The sequence below is a fragment of the Oryzias latipes genome, chromosome 11, assembly GCF_002234675.1.
Source record: "Oryzias latipes chromosome 11, ASM223467v1".
Classification (NCBI taxonomy): Eukaryota; Metazoa; Chordata; class Actinopteri; order Beloniformes; family Adrianichthyidae; genus Oryzias; species Oryzias latipes.
In genome coordinates this window covers 19,220,426-19,236,252 of record NC_019869.2, presented here as the reverse complement: position 1 = coordinate 19,236,252, position 15,827 = coordinate 19,220,426, and the positions used below count along the sequence as shown (strand labels likewise).

At 46.3% G+C, this 15,827-nt stretch overlaps 2 protein-coding genes across 2 annotated transcripts; one reads left to right on the top strand and one right to left on the bottom strand.

Moving 5' to 3' along the window:
* The first annotated feature begins 382 nt into the window (after positions 1-382).
* naxe (NAD(P)HX epimerase) lies at positions 383-3,592 on the top strand. Its single transcript, XM_004074118.4, has 7 exons — positions 383-530; positions 1,389-1,576; positions 1,649-1,757; positions 2,352-2,462; positions 2,643-2,753; positions 2,825-2,972; positions 3,259-3,592. The coding sequence occupies exons 2-7, from the start codon at positions 1,407-1,409 to the stop codon at positions 3,456-3,458; spliced, it is 849 nt and encodes a 282-aa protein (XP_004074166.1). The 5' UTR covers positions 383-530; positions 1,389-1,406; the 3' UTR covers positions 3,459-3,592.
* A 68-nt stretch (positions 3,593-3,660) lies between these two features.
* LOC101159760 (sodium channel subunit beta-1) lies at positions 3,661-15,578 on the bottom strand. Its single transcript, XM_020707240.1, has 6 exons — positions 14,782-15,578; positions 14,532-14,695; positions 5,818-6,058; positions 4,835-4,976; positions 4,663-4,737; positions 3,661-4,044 (listed from the first exon to the last, which is right to left on the bottom strand). The coding sequence occupies exons 1-5, from the start codon at positions 14,870-14,872 to the stop codon at positions 4,668-4,670; spliced, it is 708 nt and encodes a 235-aa protein (XP_020562899.1). The 5' UTR covers positions 14,873-15,578; the 3' UTR covers positions 3,661-4,044; positions 4,663-4,667.
* Between the last annotated feature and the right edge of the window lie 249 nt (positions 15,579-15,827).

Here is a 15,827-nt window from a genome sequence, read left to right as displayed (position 1 = left end):
AAATATATTTTAAGCAGAAAATGAAAAGCTTTTGGGGGTTTAAGTTTAAAAAATATTTTTGAAACATTAAAATAAATGTTTTTATTTGACATAGATGTTTTGTTACAATATACACTTCCCTTAAACTGGCACAAAACTGTTTATTTTGTAATTTTTCATTTTTAACATTTAGGCCAAGATTGTCTTAAGCAGCAGCGCCCTCTGCTGGTGAAGTAGTTGGAGGTGCTGCTCACATTGCTATTAAATCCTGCATGCGTATTAATCCCACAAATGTGATCCTTTCGTCATCAATAATCATAAACCCTGAAATCACCCCGACGTTAAACTCTTTTCATTTGGCCTTTGAATGGTCTTTTATTTTGATGTTTAAACAGGCTTTGTTGTGAAGTTTTTTTTTAAGGCGGAAGTTCCGGGTACGCTCGCAGCAGGCGGCTTCAGACCTTCAAACAAACCTTCCCAATTTGCTGTCAGTCTCACTGTGGAAGGGCTGATGTGAGCTTGCTTGTTAATAAGGCAAACCTTTAGACTCGGTAAGTTTCGTTAAAACATTCGGTCAAAACCGGAATCTTGCAGAGCACTCTGATGTTTTCTAACAGCTAACCCAAAAACCGTAAATCGAACATAAATGTCGCAACCTGACATGCCGAAAATGAGCGCAAACCAGCTCCAAATCAAAACATAACAACACATTTTATTATGTCTTTCAAATATAGGATTTGTTTTGTTTATCTCTTAACAACGAATAAAGCTAAAGAAGAATCAACCAGTAGACACATATTCTGGGCATGTTAACAGGGTCACAAACATTTTTGGCAGTAATGGGATAACTGGTATATTATTACTTGTTTCAATTTTAATCATTTGTGCTTACCTAGTTTATTAAACACCACACAGGTACGAATGCTTGACTACTTTTTGAGTCAGTTTATCTCCTGAAAGAAAAAAAGACAATAACAAATCTTAAGATCAGAACATTTGAGCCTGTTATGACCAGACGTAATTGCATTCAGAGTATGCACTTAAACAGGATATTCTAACTAGTAAATAACTTTACTATTACAAAATTAAAGATTTTTCATGACAAACGATTTTTACATGAACACTGAAACATGTGTATTTTTTGCAATCTTTCTAGAATCTGCAGCAAAGTATAAAGAAACATCTTCGTCTTTAGTTAATGTTCATCTGTGTATGTAACACATTTAGCACTATATTACAAATTTTACTTTGCATTTAGTAAGGCTCTACCAAGGATCGATGACCTATAGGATATACAGAGGCCACCCACCAGCCTTCATGGACAGAAAAATCAGGATTATTGTGTCATTGCCTTCCCATTCAGACTTGCTGCTCATCCTGACCATCACCTCCTCTTCCTCTCTGCACAGGAACCTGCACCCACCTGGATGTTGAATGTTCGGGCTCTGTTTGGGATCGGCTTCCTGGTGACCTCCCGAGTGGCAGCTTCCTTCTCCCAGGCTGGGACATGCTCTCTTTCCGCTGCAGCTGACCACCATAAGGAGTGTTTGGGCAGCAGAGCAGCATCCACGATGGCCCACAGCATTAAGTATCTTGGGTGAGGACTGACAAGCTGGGGAGGGTAATACTCAGACTTCATGAGAATAACTCGAGTCCCGTCTCCTGACAGGCAGGAGGAGGCTCAACACATTGACGAGGAGCTCTTCAGTGAGTATGGCTTCAGTGTGGACCAGCTGATGGAGTTAGCTGGACTAAGCTGTGCCACAGCCGTCGCACGGGTGAGACTTGGCTCAGGCTTTTATTTTGAAGTCTGGCACAGAGCTGCAAGGAGAGGGACTTTTTCCTGACAGATGATTGCTGGCAAGTTTTTTAAAGAAAGTCTTCATCAGACCAGTGAATGCTTATATTGGTCAGTATTTGTTGGCGGGTTAATACCAGTTAGTCATCTAGATCCTACTTTACTAAACCTTAACTTACCATCAAAAACAAAAGGTACTTGTCCTCCTTTTTTGTCAGTAACACTGCCATTCTTGCAGAAAAAACACAGTGGAGAGTCATGGATTAGTAGAGACTAAGAAGTTCTCAGTTGTTTGTTCCCAGATTAATGGAATGAAGCTGCGGTACACACTTCCACAAAAGCCCTCCCAGTGAAACTGACTATTAAAGCTCCAACTGACCATCAGTTTTAAAGCCTCTGCTTTCATCCAACCACCTCAGTGATTCCTATTTTCATGCTTATAGTCTATCAACAACATGCTAACATCATCATAGACGTGGAGGTGTTGAGTCTTTGCTACTCTCTGACAGCAGAATCGAACCCTCGACGTGTTAGCACGTTCTGTGGCTCTGCAGCAGATGTCTTTTTGTCGCAGGCGTATCCTGTTGCGTCTCTGACGAAAGCCAGACCGACTCTGCTGGTGGTCTGTGGACCAGGAAACAACGGGGGGGACGGCCTGGTCTGCGCCCGACACCTCAAGCTGTTTGTGAGTAAAGTTTGTTTGTGGTGCGTGAAGATCAGAGCCTTAAAGCTGGTTTTCCTTTTTTATTAGCTGCATTAATGGAAAGTAGATAGAATGAAAATAGACCCCTCCTCAGAAAAAACAAACTTCAGTCGACAGAAGCCAGCTAACACTCGCCGAGTCACTTCCTGTTTGTGTTTGCAGGGGTATGAGCCCACCATCCTGTACCCCAAAAGGCCCAACAAGCCTCTGTTCCAGGGTCTGACCACGCAGTGCCAGAAGATGGAGATCCCCTTCTTGACAGAGATGCCGGAGGTTGTTGCCCTGCTCCTCTGATATCACTGCAGAAGCTTCCTAAAAGCTGAAGACACTCCGTGTCTTCTCAGGTGGACGTCATCGACGAGGCTTACAACCTGGTGATTGATGCCATCTTTGGCTTCAGCTTTAAGGGCTCTGTGCGAGAGCCGTTCGGCTCCATACTGGATGTCTTGAAAAAAACCACGGTGCCCATCGCGAGCATCGACATCCCGTCAGGTCAGCTCCTTCCTAACGACTGCTAATGTGCGGACACTGAAGGCTGGAATTTGTAATCATATTAAAAAATGTTTGAAAAGTTAGAAAACTATTAGTAAAAAGCAACAATTCTGAGGAGGTGAGGCCTTTATTGTCTTTGTCGGTTTAATCAATATTTAATTTGTGGAATGATGCTGCGGGTCTGAGCAGATCTCACAATAGATGAGTGAAAAATGGCTATTGACCCACCCAACCCCCAGGAAACGAAGTGGGGGCTGCCACGGATGACTCCTGTTCTCTCTTCCAGGCTGGGACGTTGAGCAGGGCGCCGCCGATGGCCTGCAGCCAGACACTCTCATCTCCCTCACCGCCCCGAAGAAAGCAGCATCCATGTTCAGAGGCCGGTACCATTTCCTGGGGGGTCGCTTCGTGCCCCCCAGCCTGGAGAGGAAGTACCAGCTGAACCTACCGCCGTACCCCAACACCGACTGTGTTTTACAGCTGTAGGAGAGGATGGGGGTGGTTGTTAGTCCTATGCAGATGTTTGTGCCATTCCAGCGTTTATACTGAGGCCTGGCGCAGCCACCTTCTGCTACAGATTGAGTTTGATTTGTGAAAATAAAATGTTAACATCCACCAGATGTGTGGGTGGGTCTGCGTTTTTTTGTGAGCTTAAAGTGACAGTAGAGCATGACAGAGAGCCTTCCCCTCGTTTTCTAAGTTTTTTTATTTGTCACTCATTATACATCTATCAGTACTGGAAATACACTCCAAAACATCCTATCATAGAGACAATCAATGGGAGCACAGGACGTGTGGTGGGTGTCTTTTACATCGGGGGGGGGGATGCTGTAGAAAGTCTGTCTTGAACCGTCAATATCCACTGTGCCTGTGTCTGACGGTGTGGCTCATCGATGCATAATGTTTGCTTACATAAGTGCAGAACATGCTTGGACAGGCAGAGCGTATGTACAGGGCTCGCTGGTACCATGCTGTCTGCCTGGAGGTGCTAGAGGTGAGGTGGAAGAATCGGCCCAGGCAATTGCCATGCTGGTCAGAGTCTGGAAGGAGGTGTTCAGTCCATGGAGAAAGCCTGGAGACAAACCAAGAGAGCTTCAATCCATCTAGCTAGTCATTAAGATCAGAAATCCTGTGGAACCAGATCAGGTACTCTGTTGTTGAGTGTGTGAGCATTTGAGCCTTGAAATGTTAGCTCCCTCCATAAGGTTTATGATGAAAGCACCATCTTGTAAACATTTCAGCAGCTCGGTGCTTTTAAAGAAGACAGACGTCCCCAATCAAAGTTCTAAACATCGATTTATGAGTTTGTTGACCATCTCTGCTCATAGATCAGATCCTTTCCTCAAGCTGTGACACATTTGAGAATCTAATGCTTCTTTCTCCAGAAAAGGTCCCATACTATTAGCCTTCCACCTCTGCACCTGACAAAAACCTTTGTTCCACAAGTCTTTGATGTTGGTCAGAAACAGTCCACCACAGACGCGTTTCTTAGATCTTCATGTTCTGCTGTTTTGGTCTTTAGGGTGAGAATGCTGCGTCAAAGTCTGAGAGAAAGTTCGGTTTCTGTACATGAAATCTCTTCAGGACCACTTCAGCAAAAGTTCTTTGGTGTTGCCTCACTTCTGAGAGCTGACCAGGCTTCAGACACTTGTGTGGGCGTGTAATGCAAAGGTTCAGGATCCGTTTTTACCTGTGCTATTCTCCGACTTGCACCCCCGCACAGTTATCTTTGCTCTCTGAAGCTATTGCTAGATATTCCGCATTCCTGAAAGAAACAGAACAAAAAGCAAAATTAGCCAAACCCTTCAAAACATGACAGACCTTGTGTGGACAATGATCATTTAGCTGCAGCAGTCACTTACGCCGCCTCTCGAAGCGCTTCTTCACCCGCCGCTGCTATCTTCCTGTAGCAGTATATCATCTCTATGAGGAGCCAGACCTGCAGGCCGATGATGGACACATACATCATAACCTCTGACACAATGGACGCTGTTCCCCTGGTGGCTGCACAGAGAAAAATCAGTCATGGACGTTACAGAAGAAACTTTACAAAACAGGGACTGAATGTTGACCTTTGACTCAAACAAGAATGTAGATGTGTCTTCATAAAAACAGTAGCTGCAATGTCTGTATCTGACTGAACTGTGATAAGTAGTGAGATTTATGTAGAGTCCACCCGCATAATAATCAAGAACACCACACTAAATAGGTGTAGATTACTCATCCAGCCTCTCAGATGTAATGCAATAAAACTATATACATATCTGCACAAACAATTGGTCTGAAAGCCATAGGTTGGTCACGAACCACCAGAGTTCATTCCTGATGAGCCAACTCTTTTCCAGAGAAGGAAGACAGTGTTCCCTCCTCGGTCTGTTTTGATTTTTGATTAAATAGGTATGTTTTGAGAGGCTGCTTAATATTGGTCGTACTTTTTTATTTTATTTCCCATCATCCTTTAGTATGAAAAGGCCTGAGTTGATTCTCTGCTTTTTGTGCAGAAAACAGATGAAGTCATGCTCTTATTAACGCTCTTGTCCTAAAGCCCTTGAATCAACTTTTAGGTTTTTCTCCAGCTCACATCACCTCAGAGCCTCCAGAGTGTCTGTCGAGCAAAATGAAAGTTGATGAAAGAGCTTTGGCTTGATATACTGGTAGTTTTTCTGGAAGCACTAAACTCTCAGGACCTAATCCATCATCAGAGTGCTCAACTGCAGCATCTCTGCAGGTTTAGTGGAAACCTGTGACAAGACTCAGAGCTTGTAAGAAGTTGGCTCTCCAGAAAGATCTCCAGCAAATCCCACAGACTCAAACCTCAGTGACCTTTAAGATGATATCATCGTACCTTTAGCCACCACCGTCAAGTGGACCACCTTGCCCACGATAACTCTTTTCTGAAAGTTGTTGTCGTAGCTGAGGGTGCGATATAAGAAGCACTGGTAGGTGCCCGAGTCGTTAAAGGTGACGTTCAGCAGGTAGATGGAGGCATCCTGGATGTCATTGCTCCTCTTACTCCCGTTCCAGTCGATGCGCTCAGAGAAGTCGATGTGTTCGATGGTGGCGACGCCCTCGTTGTAGCTGTAGATCTAGAGTCACATATATGCAGATAGAAATTACCACCTTATTATTACTTTTAACATATCTTGTTTTTGCATTCTTTTGCACAAAGGGAGATGATGCTGCAGTTAATTGTATTTGTTCAATAACAATAGAGCTATTCTATTTTATGTATCAAAAGCTCATAAATGAAACCTGTTAAGCTTCACTCACTTGATCTTGATGATACCATCAGCATTTGCTGGGCATTATAATATAACGTCCCCCCCACCGGAGATTTATTGCTTAATATTTATTAAAAAATACATTCAGGACCATAAATATTTGGACAGAGACACATTTTTTCTAATTTAGTTTCTGTACATTACTGCGATGCATGTTAAATAAAACAACTCAGATGCCATTGAAGTGCAGACTTTCAGCTTTTATTCCATTGGTTGAACAAAAAGATTGCATAAAAATGTGAAAAACTAAAGCATTTTTTTAAACACAATCCCTTTATTTCATGGGCTCGTAATTAATTGGACAATTGACTTCCATGCTATTGCATGGGCAGGTGTGGACAATTCCCTTGCTATGTCATTATGAGGGAAGCAGATAAAAGACCTGGAGTTGATTAGAGGACTCGTGCTTGCATTTTGAAGATTTGAACAGACAACATGCGGTCAAAGGAGCTCTCAATGCAGGTAAAAGGAGCCATCATTAAGCTGAGAAAACAGAACAAAACCATGCAAGAAATTGTTACAGTATTACGAGGGCAAAATCAACAGTGTGGTACATCCTGAGAAAGAAAGAAAGCACTGGTGAACTCAGCAACGCAAAAAGACCTGGACGTCCACGGAAGACAACAGTGGTGGATGATTGCAGAATCATTTCCATGGTGAAGAGGAACCCGTTCACAACAGCCAACCAAGTGAACAACACTCTCCAGGAGGAAGGCGTATCAATATCCAAGTCTACCATAAAAAGGAGACTGCATGAAAGTAGATACAGAGGGAACACTGTGAGATGCAAGCCACTCATAAGCCTCAAGAATAGGAAAGCTAGATTGGACTTTGCTAAAAAGCATCTAAAAAAGCCAGCACAGTTCTGGAAAAACATTCTTTGGACAGATGAAACCAAAATCAACCTCTACCAGAATGATGGAAGAGAAAAGTATGGAGAAGGCGTGGAGAAGCTCAGGATCCAAAGCACACTACATCATCAGTAAAACACTGTGGAGGCAGTGTGATGGTCTGGGCGTGCATGGCTGCTAGTGGCACTGGGACACTAGTGTTTATTGATGATGTGACACAGGACAGAAGCAGCCCAATGAATTCTGAGGTGTTCAGAGACATACTGTCTGCGCTGATCCAGGTGAATGCAGCCAAACTGATTGGGCGGTGTTTCATAATACAGATGGACAACGACCCAAAACGTACAGCCAAAGGAACTCAGGGGTTTATTAAAGGAAAGAAGTAGAATATTCTTGAATGGCCAAGTCAGTCACCTGATCTTAACCCAATTGAGCAGCATTTCACTTGTTGAAGACTAAACTTCAGACAGAAAGGCCCACAAACAAACAGCAACTGAAAGCCGCTGCAGTAAAGGCCTGGCAGAGCATTCAGAAGGAGAAAACCCAGCATCTGGTGATGTCCATGAGTTCAAGACTTCAGGCTGTCATTGCCAACAGAGTTTTCAACCAAATATTAAAACTGGGGTCTGAGCCGTCGCACTGTTTTGTTGTTTCCAAAATGCCCCGCCCCGGCTGCAACATGAATCCAATGGAGGACCTCTTGGCGAAGGTTGCGGGGCAGTAGGAGTTGAACACGGTCAAAACCTGCACCTGGGGCCTCATTTATAAACGTTGCGTACGCACAAAAGAAGGCGTACGCCACTCACTACGCAATAGTTGAGATTTATAAAAAGCAAACTTGACGGGAAAATGTGCGGTCCTTCACGCAAGCTCTGACCCAGGCGTACGCACAAAAACGGGTGAAATGAGAAACGGCGACACCGTCGGCAGATGGAAGAAACACGTGAAAGTGACAGTGTGTGCCAAATCGTGCTGGCATGTGCTGTGCTACACAATGTGGCACAGCTTAAAAACGTGCCTCTACCCCCTGGCGCTGATTGCTGTGTTGGCCCCGACCCTGAACCCCATCCCCACGCATTTGAGCCATTTGCTGCTGCTGTGCGCCAGCGTTTGGAAGTGATGCGTCGCTTGTAAAGAAAAAGAGGTGTGGAAAATATTATTTATTTAAGAATTTCCTCATCGTGCAGTTTATTTCAGTCAGGGCGATCTTGATTTCGCCCAACTCCTTGGCCACCTCTCTGATTGAACTACTGACTTCCCTCTGCATTTCAAGGACTGCATCGGTGAGGACGCGCCCACTGCTGGAGGGTTGAGAGCCGCGTGCCGTGGAGACGCTGGGTCCAGACGGCTGCTCAGCTGCAGCATCGTAACCACTGGCCCCGCTGGAACACCCAGCAACTAAAATAAAATTGTTCTATATTAATAATCTGTAATTGTGTAGCCTGCATACATGTGACTTGACTGCATTCATTTGAATTATTTCTCTTACCTGTGTCAGCCTGACCCTGGCGCGTCGGCGTCCCCTCCGTCTCAGTCAGGTGACTGAGGCGGAGGAGGACGCCGATAAGGGGGACTTAATAGGGATTCCCCAATAATAGCGGCCAGTTTCTCATCAAGAGGGGTCAGCTCCGGTCCCCCCCCCACCCCCCCACGTGGCGGACACACTCTGCCGATGCAGCACTAGACGTTTTTTTGCCTCGACTTTGATGTCCGATCATTTCTTTTATTTCTTTTTCATTTCGGCCACGGTCCCAGGTTGTGAGGCTACAGCATTTTCGGCGTCTGCCACCGTTTGCCGCTTACGTGCCTTTTTGGCATTAGTAATGCCCACACTGGGCCCTCCAAACAACGTTTTATCCTCTTTTCCACCTCGCCAACGATAACTTCTACTTCACATTGAGTGAAGTTACGTTTTTTTGATTTCCCTTCTGTGTTTGCCATGATTTAGCAAGCCATGAATATTAATTTGTGGGCGTTTCACGGACTATTTATGGGCAACTATGGGCGTGTCATGAAGCCGCAAAAGCTGCGCTGCATTTAGAATCGGTTGTGATTTATAAAGGGAAAGATGCATAGGATGTGCGTGCGCACGGTTTAATAAATCCGAATATTTCTGTGCGTACGCACGTCCTATGTTTCATCCGTACGCCACTTCTGACGCAAATCCTACGCAAAGTTTTATAAATGAGGCCCCTGGTGCCCACCACCACCTGTAGAGTACGTCGTTGTGCAGCTCCAGACTGCCCCACTGGGAGTGCAATATTTTCAGCTCTGGGGCTGGGACTTGCTTTGTGAAGTCTTCATGTTATTTATGAGAGGCAGTATTGTCATTTTCACTTTCACGTGTTTCTTCCATCTGCCGACGGTGTCACCGTTTCTCATTTCACCCGTTTTTGTGCGTACGCCTGGGTCAGAGCTTGCGTGGAGGACCGCACATTTTCTCGTCAAGTTTGCTTTTTATAAATCTCAACTATTGCGTAGAGAGTGGCGTACGCCTTCTTTTGTGCGTACGCAACATTTATAAATGAGGCCCCTGGTCCTTGGAAAGACACAGCTTGCCAGTCGGGTTGCCTCTGGGTCTCCAGCCAGCCCCTCACCTCGGCCAGCACCTGGTCAGCCTTTTGCTGCTCTTTGAGCTGTTCTGTAGAAAATGGTTCCCTTTCAGGGATGGTGACAGCTGGATAGGCTGCAGCTGCCAAGGGTCCCAGTTCTCGTTGCTCTTGGCGAAGGCAATGGCGACACTCATCAGTGAAGCAGGGATGCCTGGAGAGAGCATCAGCATTGCTGTGTTGACGTCCTGGGCGATGCTGGGCCTCAAAATCATATTCTTGCAGGATCTCCAACCACCTTGCCACCTGGCCCTCAGGCTGTTTAAAGTTTAACGTCCAGGTTAGGCTGGCATGGTCACTTCGTAGCCGGAACTTTCTGCCAAGGAGGTATGGCCGAAAGTGCCTCACCGCCAAAATTACAGCCAGGAACTCCCGTCTGGTGATGCAGTAGTTTCTCTCGGGCCGACTTAAGCTGCAGCTTAGTAGGCCACAACCTGTTCACAAGTTTCGTCCTGCTGGGAGAGTACAGCTCCTACCCCCACAATGCTTGCATCAGTGTCCAAAGTGAACGGCTGACCAAGGTCAGGACAGTACAGGAGCATCAGCAAGGGCAGACTTTAGCCGCTGAAAGGCTGCTGCGCACCCCTCAGACCATTCAAAACGCTTGCCTTTGTCTGTCAACCGACAAGGAGTTGGCAATGGTGGCAAAATCCTTTATGAAGCGGCGGTAGTAAGAAGCCAAGCCAAGAGAGCTTCGTAGCTCTGAGGTGTTTGATGGTCTCACTGCGGCGACCTTAGCAGGGTCAGTTGCCACTCCACTCTCGCTGATGACATGACCTAGGAAATGTGTTTGGCGGGCCAAAAGGGTGCACTTGGCTGGGTTTAGTTGTAGCCCAGCCTGGCGAATGGCTACAAATACTTCACGCAGATTGTGGACCGCTACTGTGAAGTTGTGGGCATGGACCAGCAAGTCATCCAGGTATACTACGCAGCGTGTGCTGGGGATGTCTTTAAGAACCTGTTCCATAAGCCTCTCAAAAGTAGCCTAAATGGCATTACTTTAAACTGCCATAGTCCTTGGCCAATGGTAAATGCTGTTTTGGGCCGGGCCTCTGGTGCCAGCTCCACCTGCCAGAACCCGCTGCGTAAATCCAATGAGCTGAACCAACATGAGCCAGTCACATAGTCCAGTGCGTCATCAATGCGGGGCAAGAGATAGGAGTCTTTTCGAGTCACTGCATTGAGGAGCCTGTGGTCCACACATGGACGCCACCCTCCGCCTTTCTTGCGGACCATGACCACTGGTGCAGCCCTGGCACTTTGCTAGCGGCAGACGCTGAGGGCGAAGGCGGATTGGATTAGCCTCACCAGTGTCAATGTGGTGCTGGACCAGACCTGTTCTAGTGCAGTCCTCTTCACGAGCAGCAAAGATGTCCCAAAACTCTTGGAGTAAGCACCCAAGCTGCTCCTTCTGTGTCCTGCTGAGGTGAGTGTTGGTGTGATCCTCCATATCTTTAATCGCTGCAACTGTTTCAGGGGATGGAGCAGTGGTTAGAGAAGGGATGGTTGCAACAATTTGAACTCCATGGCTTCTTTGGTGTTTCTGTGGGCGCCGATGGTGACGCTGTTTTCTTGCAGGTTTGCTGTGTTGTGCTGCATTGCTCTGTTGCAACCTCCTTGTGGCCTCTTCCGGACCGCAGTTGTAAGACCTCAGTGTCTATGCAGTGAGGATTGTGGGACATCAACGTATGCCCCCCAGCGACCAAGGAGGTCAAGCCCTATAATGCAGTCATCTTGGATGTCAGCCAGCCAAAACTCATGTTTAGACTTAATAGCCCCAACTGCCACCGATAACAATTTTTTCCCTGACACGATGGTTCGCTCACCTGTCACTGTGAGCAGTGCAGTCTCAGTATGAACCCAACCCTCTGGGAGAGAGCCTGGTAACGGTCCCTATTTAACAAGACAGATGGTGGACCCTGTGTCCACCAACCCACTGCAGGGCTGGCCACCAATGGAACAGTCCAAATATAATCCACATGTTGGGCCACAGCGACCTACCACTGGAGTGATGGTTCCGAGGGGTGTTGTGGTTTGGGGTGAGGATCCCCTTACTGCCTCACCCCACTGGTGTTTCCCTGAAGGGCCTGGGGTCTGGATCAAGGACTGGGTGCCGGACAGTCTCTGGCAAAATGTCCTGGTTCTCCACAGCGGTGGCAGCAATTGGACGGCATCCGGCGCCGTTGGGTTCGAACAGCTTGAGCTTGACTGAGCTCGTCCTGCGCAGAGTCCTCCGACTCATGGTCAGCAGCCCTCACCAGTGGGGATAGCTCAGTTGAACCAGGACACAAAACGTCCTCCGCCTGTTCAGCTCCTCTCCCAGACTCTCTTCACTACGTCGCCGACACCGTCGCCTGATCAGCTGCTCTCTGCTCTGCTCACTGGACACTCGCTGCCCAAACCTTCTGTTTAAGGCCCCAGTAACGATTTTTTTTTTAGATGAGCTACATACAATTTTTTTTTTTGCTTGTTGATGTGAAGAAAACGTAGAATTAATTGAGACTCTGGTCCCGTTACCCAGGCCAGGTCCAAGATGGTGAGCTAGACCCTGGAACCAGAACCATCAGAAGAACCATCCTCCCGCCAAGCCAGTAGAGGGCTCTTAGTAGTCCAGATGAAAAAAAAGGCCTCTGACCCAGCTTATGCCCACACCATTGCCTTAATGGACTATATCATACAAACTGAATTCATGCTTCCCAGTGCACTTACCTTCCACTGCACTGCGGGCGGGTTGGTTTTTTGTGTTTTTGTTTTCTATGGTGCAACTAAAAGTTGCTGGACTCAAACACATGCTACAACGGTAATGACTTTTGTGAATGCGAAAACATTAACCTTTGAAGTAATATTGTATATATCTATGAATGGCCATGTATTGTCTTTCTTCATTATTGTCCATCACTGTAAATAAACTGCACCACACCAAAAAACAACTTCAGTTTCCTGACACTGAGTCGAATTTCAGTCTTCTGGTCACTAGCCCATTTAGTTTTTTCTGTGACACAGTTGCTACAATGAGACTCTGATGTCAACAATAAATAGGAAGCAGCACTCCCCGCTTGTTAGGAAATAAATGCCTCAACTGAAAAAGGAGAGACTGAATGTTTGTGTTTTCTCCATCTCTGCCCGTCTGTGAAGCATTATTTTAGAACAGGGCTTTTATCACAATTAGGAAAATTTTGTAACAGCTAAAGAAAAAGATGGGTTTGTTTGGATAGCACAGCACATACACAAAACACATTCCAAAGCATTTAAAACAAAAACTGCAAAGATGAGACTGAGCGGAGGAGGAGTAGGAGGAGGGTGTTTTTCAAATTTAAGAGAAACACTTATAATGAGATTTTCATTAAAGACCCAATCTAATCGCCTTTTGATCTATTTTCAAAGTGTCCCCAGTGGTCTTTTAATTGTGATGATGCTGTCTTTAGCCAAAATCCCAAAACCTGTGACCTTTTCTAGGACATAGTTTCTGCAGAGTAACATTAGTTCAGTAGAAATTCACTTCTCTGAGGCGTGGGCGGAACTGTTGGCACGGAGGAACCCTGCTCCCACTTCCTCTCACCCATCTGTTTTTGCACACCCCCTCTAACTTACAGCCTCTCACACCTATCCAGCCGCACAGTTTTGAGCCAGATTCCTCAAACGAGGAAAACAAAGACGTACATGGATCTATTTGTCTACAAGTGGATGCATCAGAATGGAGCGGAGCAGGGACCTTAAGGCCTGCTGATAGTAGCTTCTAGATCACAGCTACAAACTTTTTCTAACAGCTTTTTTTTCGTTTGCTCCTGATTCACAACGGTTTAAATAAAGAAATACTCCGAAATGTTATTTTAATCCTAGTGTTCTCCATCATGCAAAAAATGCTGCAACTTTGAGTTAAAAACCCCAACATGTTCATTGGAATGGGTCTTTAATACTTTGGTTGTAGTGTTAAGTAGCAGAAGCATAAACAGTAACTTCACAAGGATGACGAGCAGTAGCTCACAGCTGGAAGGTTCTTGGTTCAATTCTCATTTTGGTCCTTTCTATGTGTTTCCTGTTCATGCATGGGTTCTTCTTGCTCCTTACAGACCAGATCCATGTTTTACATGTGGGTCTAAAGTGACCCATGCAGGGTTGACTGTCTGCATGTGTTTTTTTTGATGGATAGATGACCTATTTAGGGTCCCATTACACCAGAAGCTGAAGGTTCTGCTTTTGGTGCTGAGGTGGATGACAGAAGATGTGGATGGTAGAGGAGGATCAGGAGGAAATTGACATAAAGTCAGATGTAATGAGAGGAGTATAAATGGCCTTAAGCAGGTCTGGTCCTGCTGAAAGTTTCCTTTTAGTCAAACTACTCATAATTTCAGGGGTTACATCTTTTATGTAATCTGTTGTTCCCAGATAACCACCAATATTAAAGACCCACTCAAATGAAAATCACATTTTAATGCTTTCAACATGTTCTTGTTGCATTTTCATCACAATGGATGACATTTATAAAGAAAATTCAGCTTAAAATTCATTTTTGAATATTTCTTTATTCAAATTGTTGTAAATAAGGAGCAGACGGACAAATACAGCTTTTAGCAGGGCGGTAGAAGCTACAATCGGCAAGCCACAAGCTCCACAAACCACAACCCGCCTTCACCAAAGGAGGATTGGAGAGGGTCTTTAAGGGGTTCTTGTGATCTTTGAGTAATCATGATTTGGTGTTTTAGGTCATCTGGAACCAAAAAAAAAGCCCCCAAATGTCTGAAACACCTTTTCTCCTGAGAGAAACATCTGCAGCTTCATGGAGATCCACAATCCCTTCAGAAACTAAACAGCACTCACCTGAACAAAGTCAGCCTCTCCTGTGGGTCTGAAATACCACTCCACAGTGGCGAACGCCTCCACCTCGCTCCTCCTCTTGCAGGAGATGCAGCCCAGCTTGAAGCCACGGCCCACCACGGCCTCTGTGTCAGAGTCCACTTCTGCACAGGCGCCATCGCAGTGGTCTGCAGTTTCCAAAGAGACAGGCGTTACTGCAGGTCAGCAGGAGGGCCACAAACACTTAGGGCTGCAGAGGAGCAGCTGAACTCACCGATCAGGGGGCAGAGGAGAGCAAGGAGCAGCAGGTGCACAGGTGCCATGTCTCCAGGTAAGAGGACAGCTTGAGGATTTATGAGGCTCATAAACTGGACAGCTTTAATAAAGCGATATTTGCACAGCTTTGAGGAGGAAAACCGCTGATCTGCAGCAGAAGACTAAACATGCACGTGGCTGAGTTTGTGCATAGGCCTTCCTCACAGTCGTCTTCCTCAGAATCCAGCTGGTTCAGGTCTTTGGCTCAATCCAGGTATCAGACTCACGATTGACGCAGATCCTGAGATCGATGAAACTCGTCCCTGAGGTCCTGATGCTCACGTGGATCACAACAACATCCCTCAGCACCCGGTGCATCAGCACCGCTGCGCGTTCAGAACCGAACCTGTCGGTTTAATTAAGGTGGGCCTCCCGGCCTGTCCGGACGAAAACAATCGCTTATCTAACGACCCCGTGCGCGTAGCGGCGACGTTCCGCTCGCGCGCTCATAGCAAAATGACCGCAACCAGGGATGGAAATACAAGCGTCCGCGCGCAGCTCGGTTCCGCGTGAATCAGCCGCGCGCGCGCAGAGGACGCTGCAGATGCACTGCGGTAAAAAAAAAAAAAACGGCACTGCGCGCGAGCAGATGCTGCGTGTCACGAAGCGCGGGTTGATGTCCACCGGATCCACACGGGCACGAGCTTTTGACTTGAAAGCTCAGCTTTGGTGTGCACATGCGCCGTGCACCCTATCCCCTTTTAATATTTTGTTAGGACCACTTGTGTACCACCATCCTTTTTTAGATGGGGCGGAGGGGTGAGGATACGTCATTTCCTTTCTGTTGGGCAGTTTTCGGGCATAAATGGAGGTCAAGGTTTAGATGTCAAGGTTAGGAGTTATGAAAGCGTGACAGAAGATGGATGTCCTCGTGTGTGTGGGTGTGTGTGTGTGGGGGGGGGGGGGGGGGGGGGGGTTGAGAGAGAGGATGCCGGAGCATCTTCTTTTGCTGCATTCCCTGACTGCTTGGATTTTCTAACATGCACTGAAAATAATTTGGAGTGT

Bases quoted from the DNA above. Each gene is read 5' to 3' on its own strand.
- naxe (XM_004074118.4), top strand. From the start codon at position 1,407: ATGTTGAATGTTCGGGCTCTGTTTGGGATCGGCTTCCTGGTGACCTCC. The intron at 2,463-2,642 runs GTGAGTAAAGTT...TTGTGTTTGCAG, and splicing joins CCCGACACCTCAAGCTGTTT to GGGTATGAGCCCACCATCCT. The intron at 2,754-2,824 runs GTTGTTGCCCTG...GTGTCTTCTCAG, and splicing joins TCTTGACAGAGATGCCGGAG to GTGGACGTCATCGACGAGGC.
- LOC101159760 (XM_020707240.1), bottom strand. From the start codon at position 14,872: ATGAGCCTCATAAATCCTCAAGCTGTCCTCTTACCTGGAGACATGGCA. The intron at 14,696-14,781 runs GTGAGTTCAGCT...TGGAAACTGCAG, and splicing joins TCTCCTCTGCCCCCTGATCG to ACCACTGCGATGGCGCCTGT. The intron at 6,059-14,531 runs GTGAGTGCTGTT...ATGTGACTCTAG, and splicing joins GAGAGGCTGACTTTGTTCAG to ATCTACAGCTACAACGAGGG.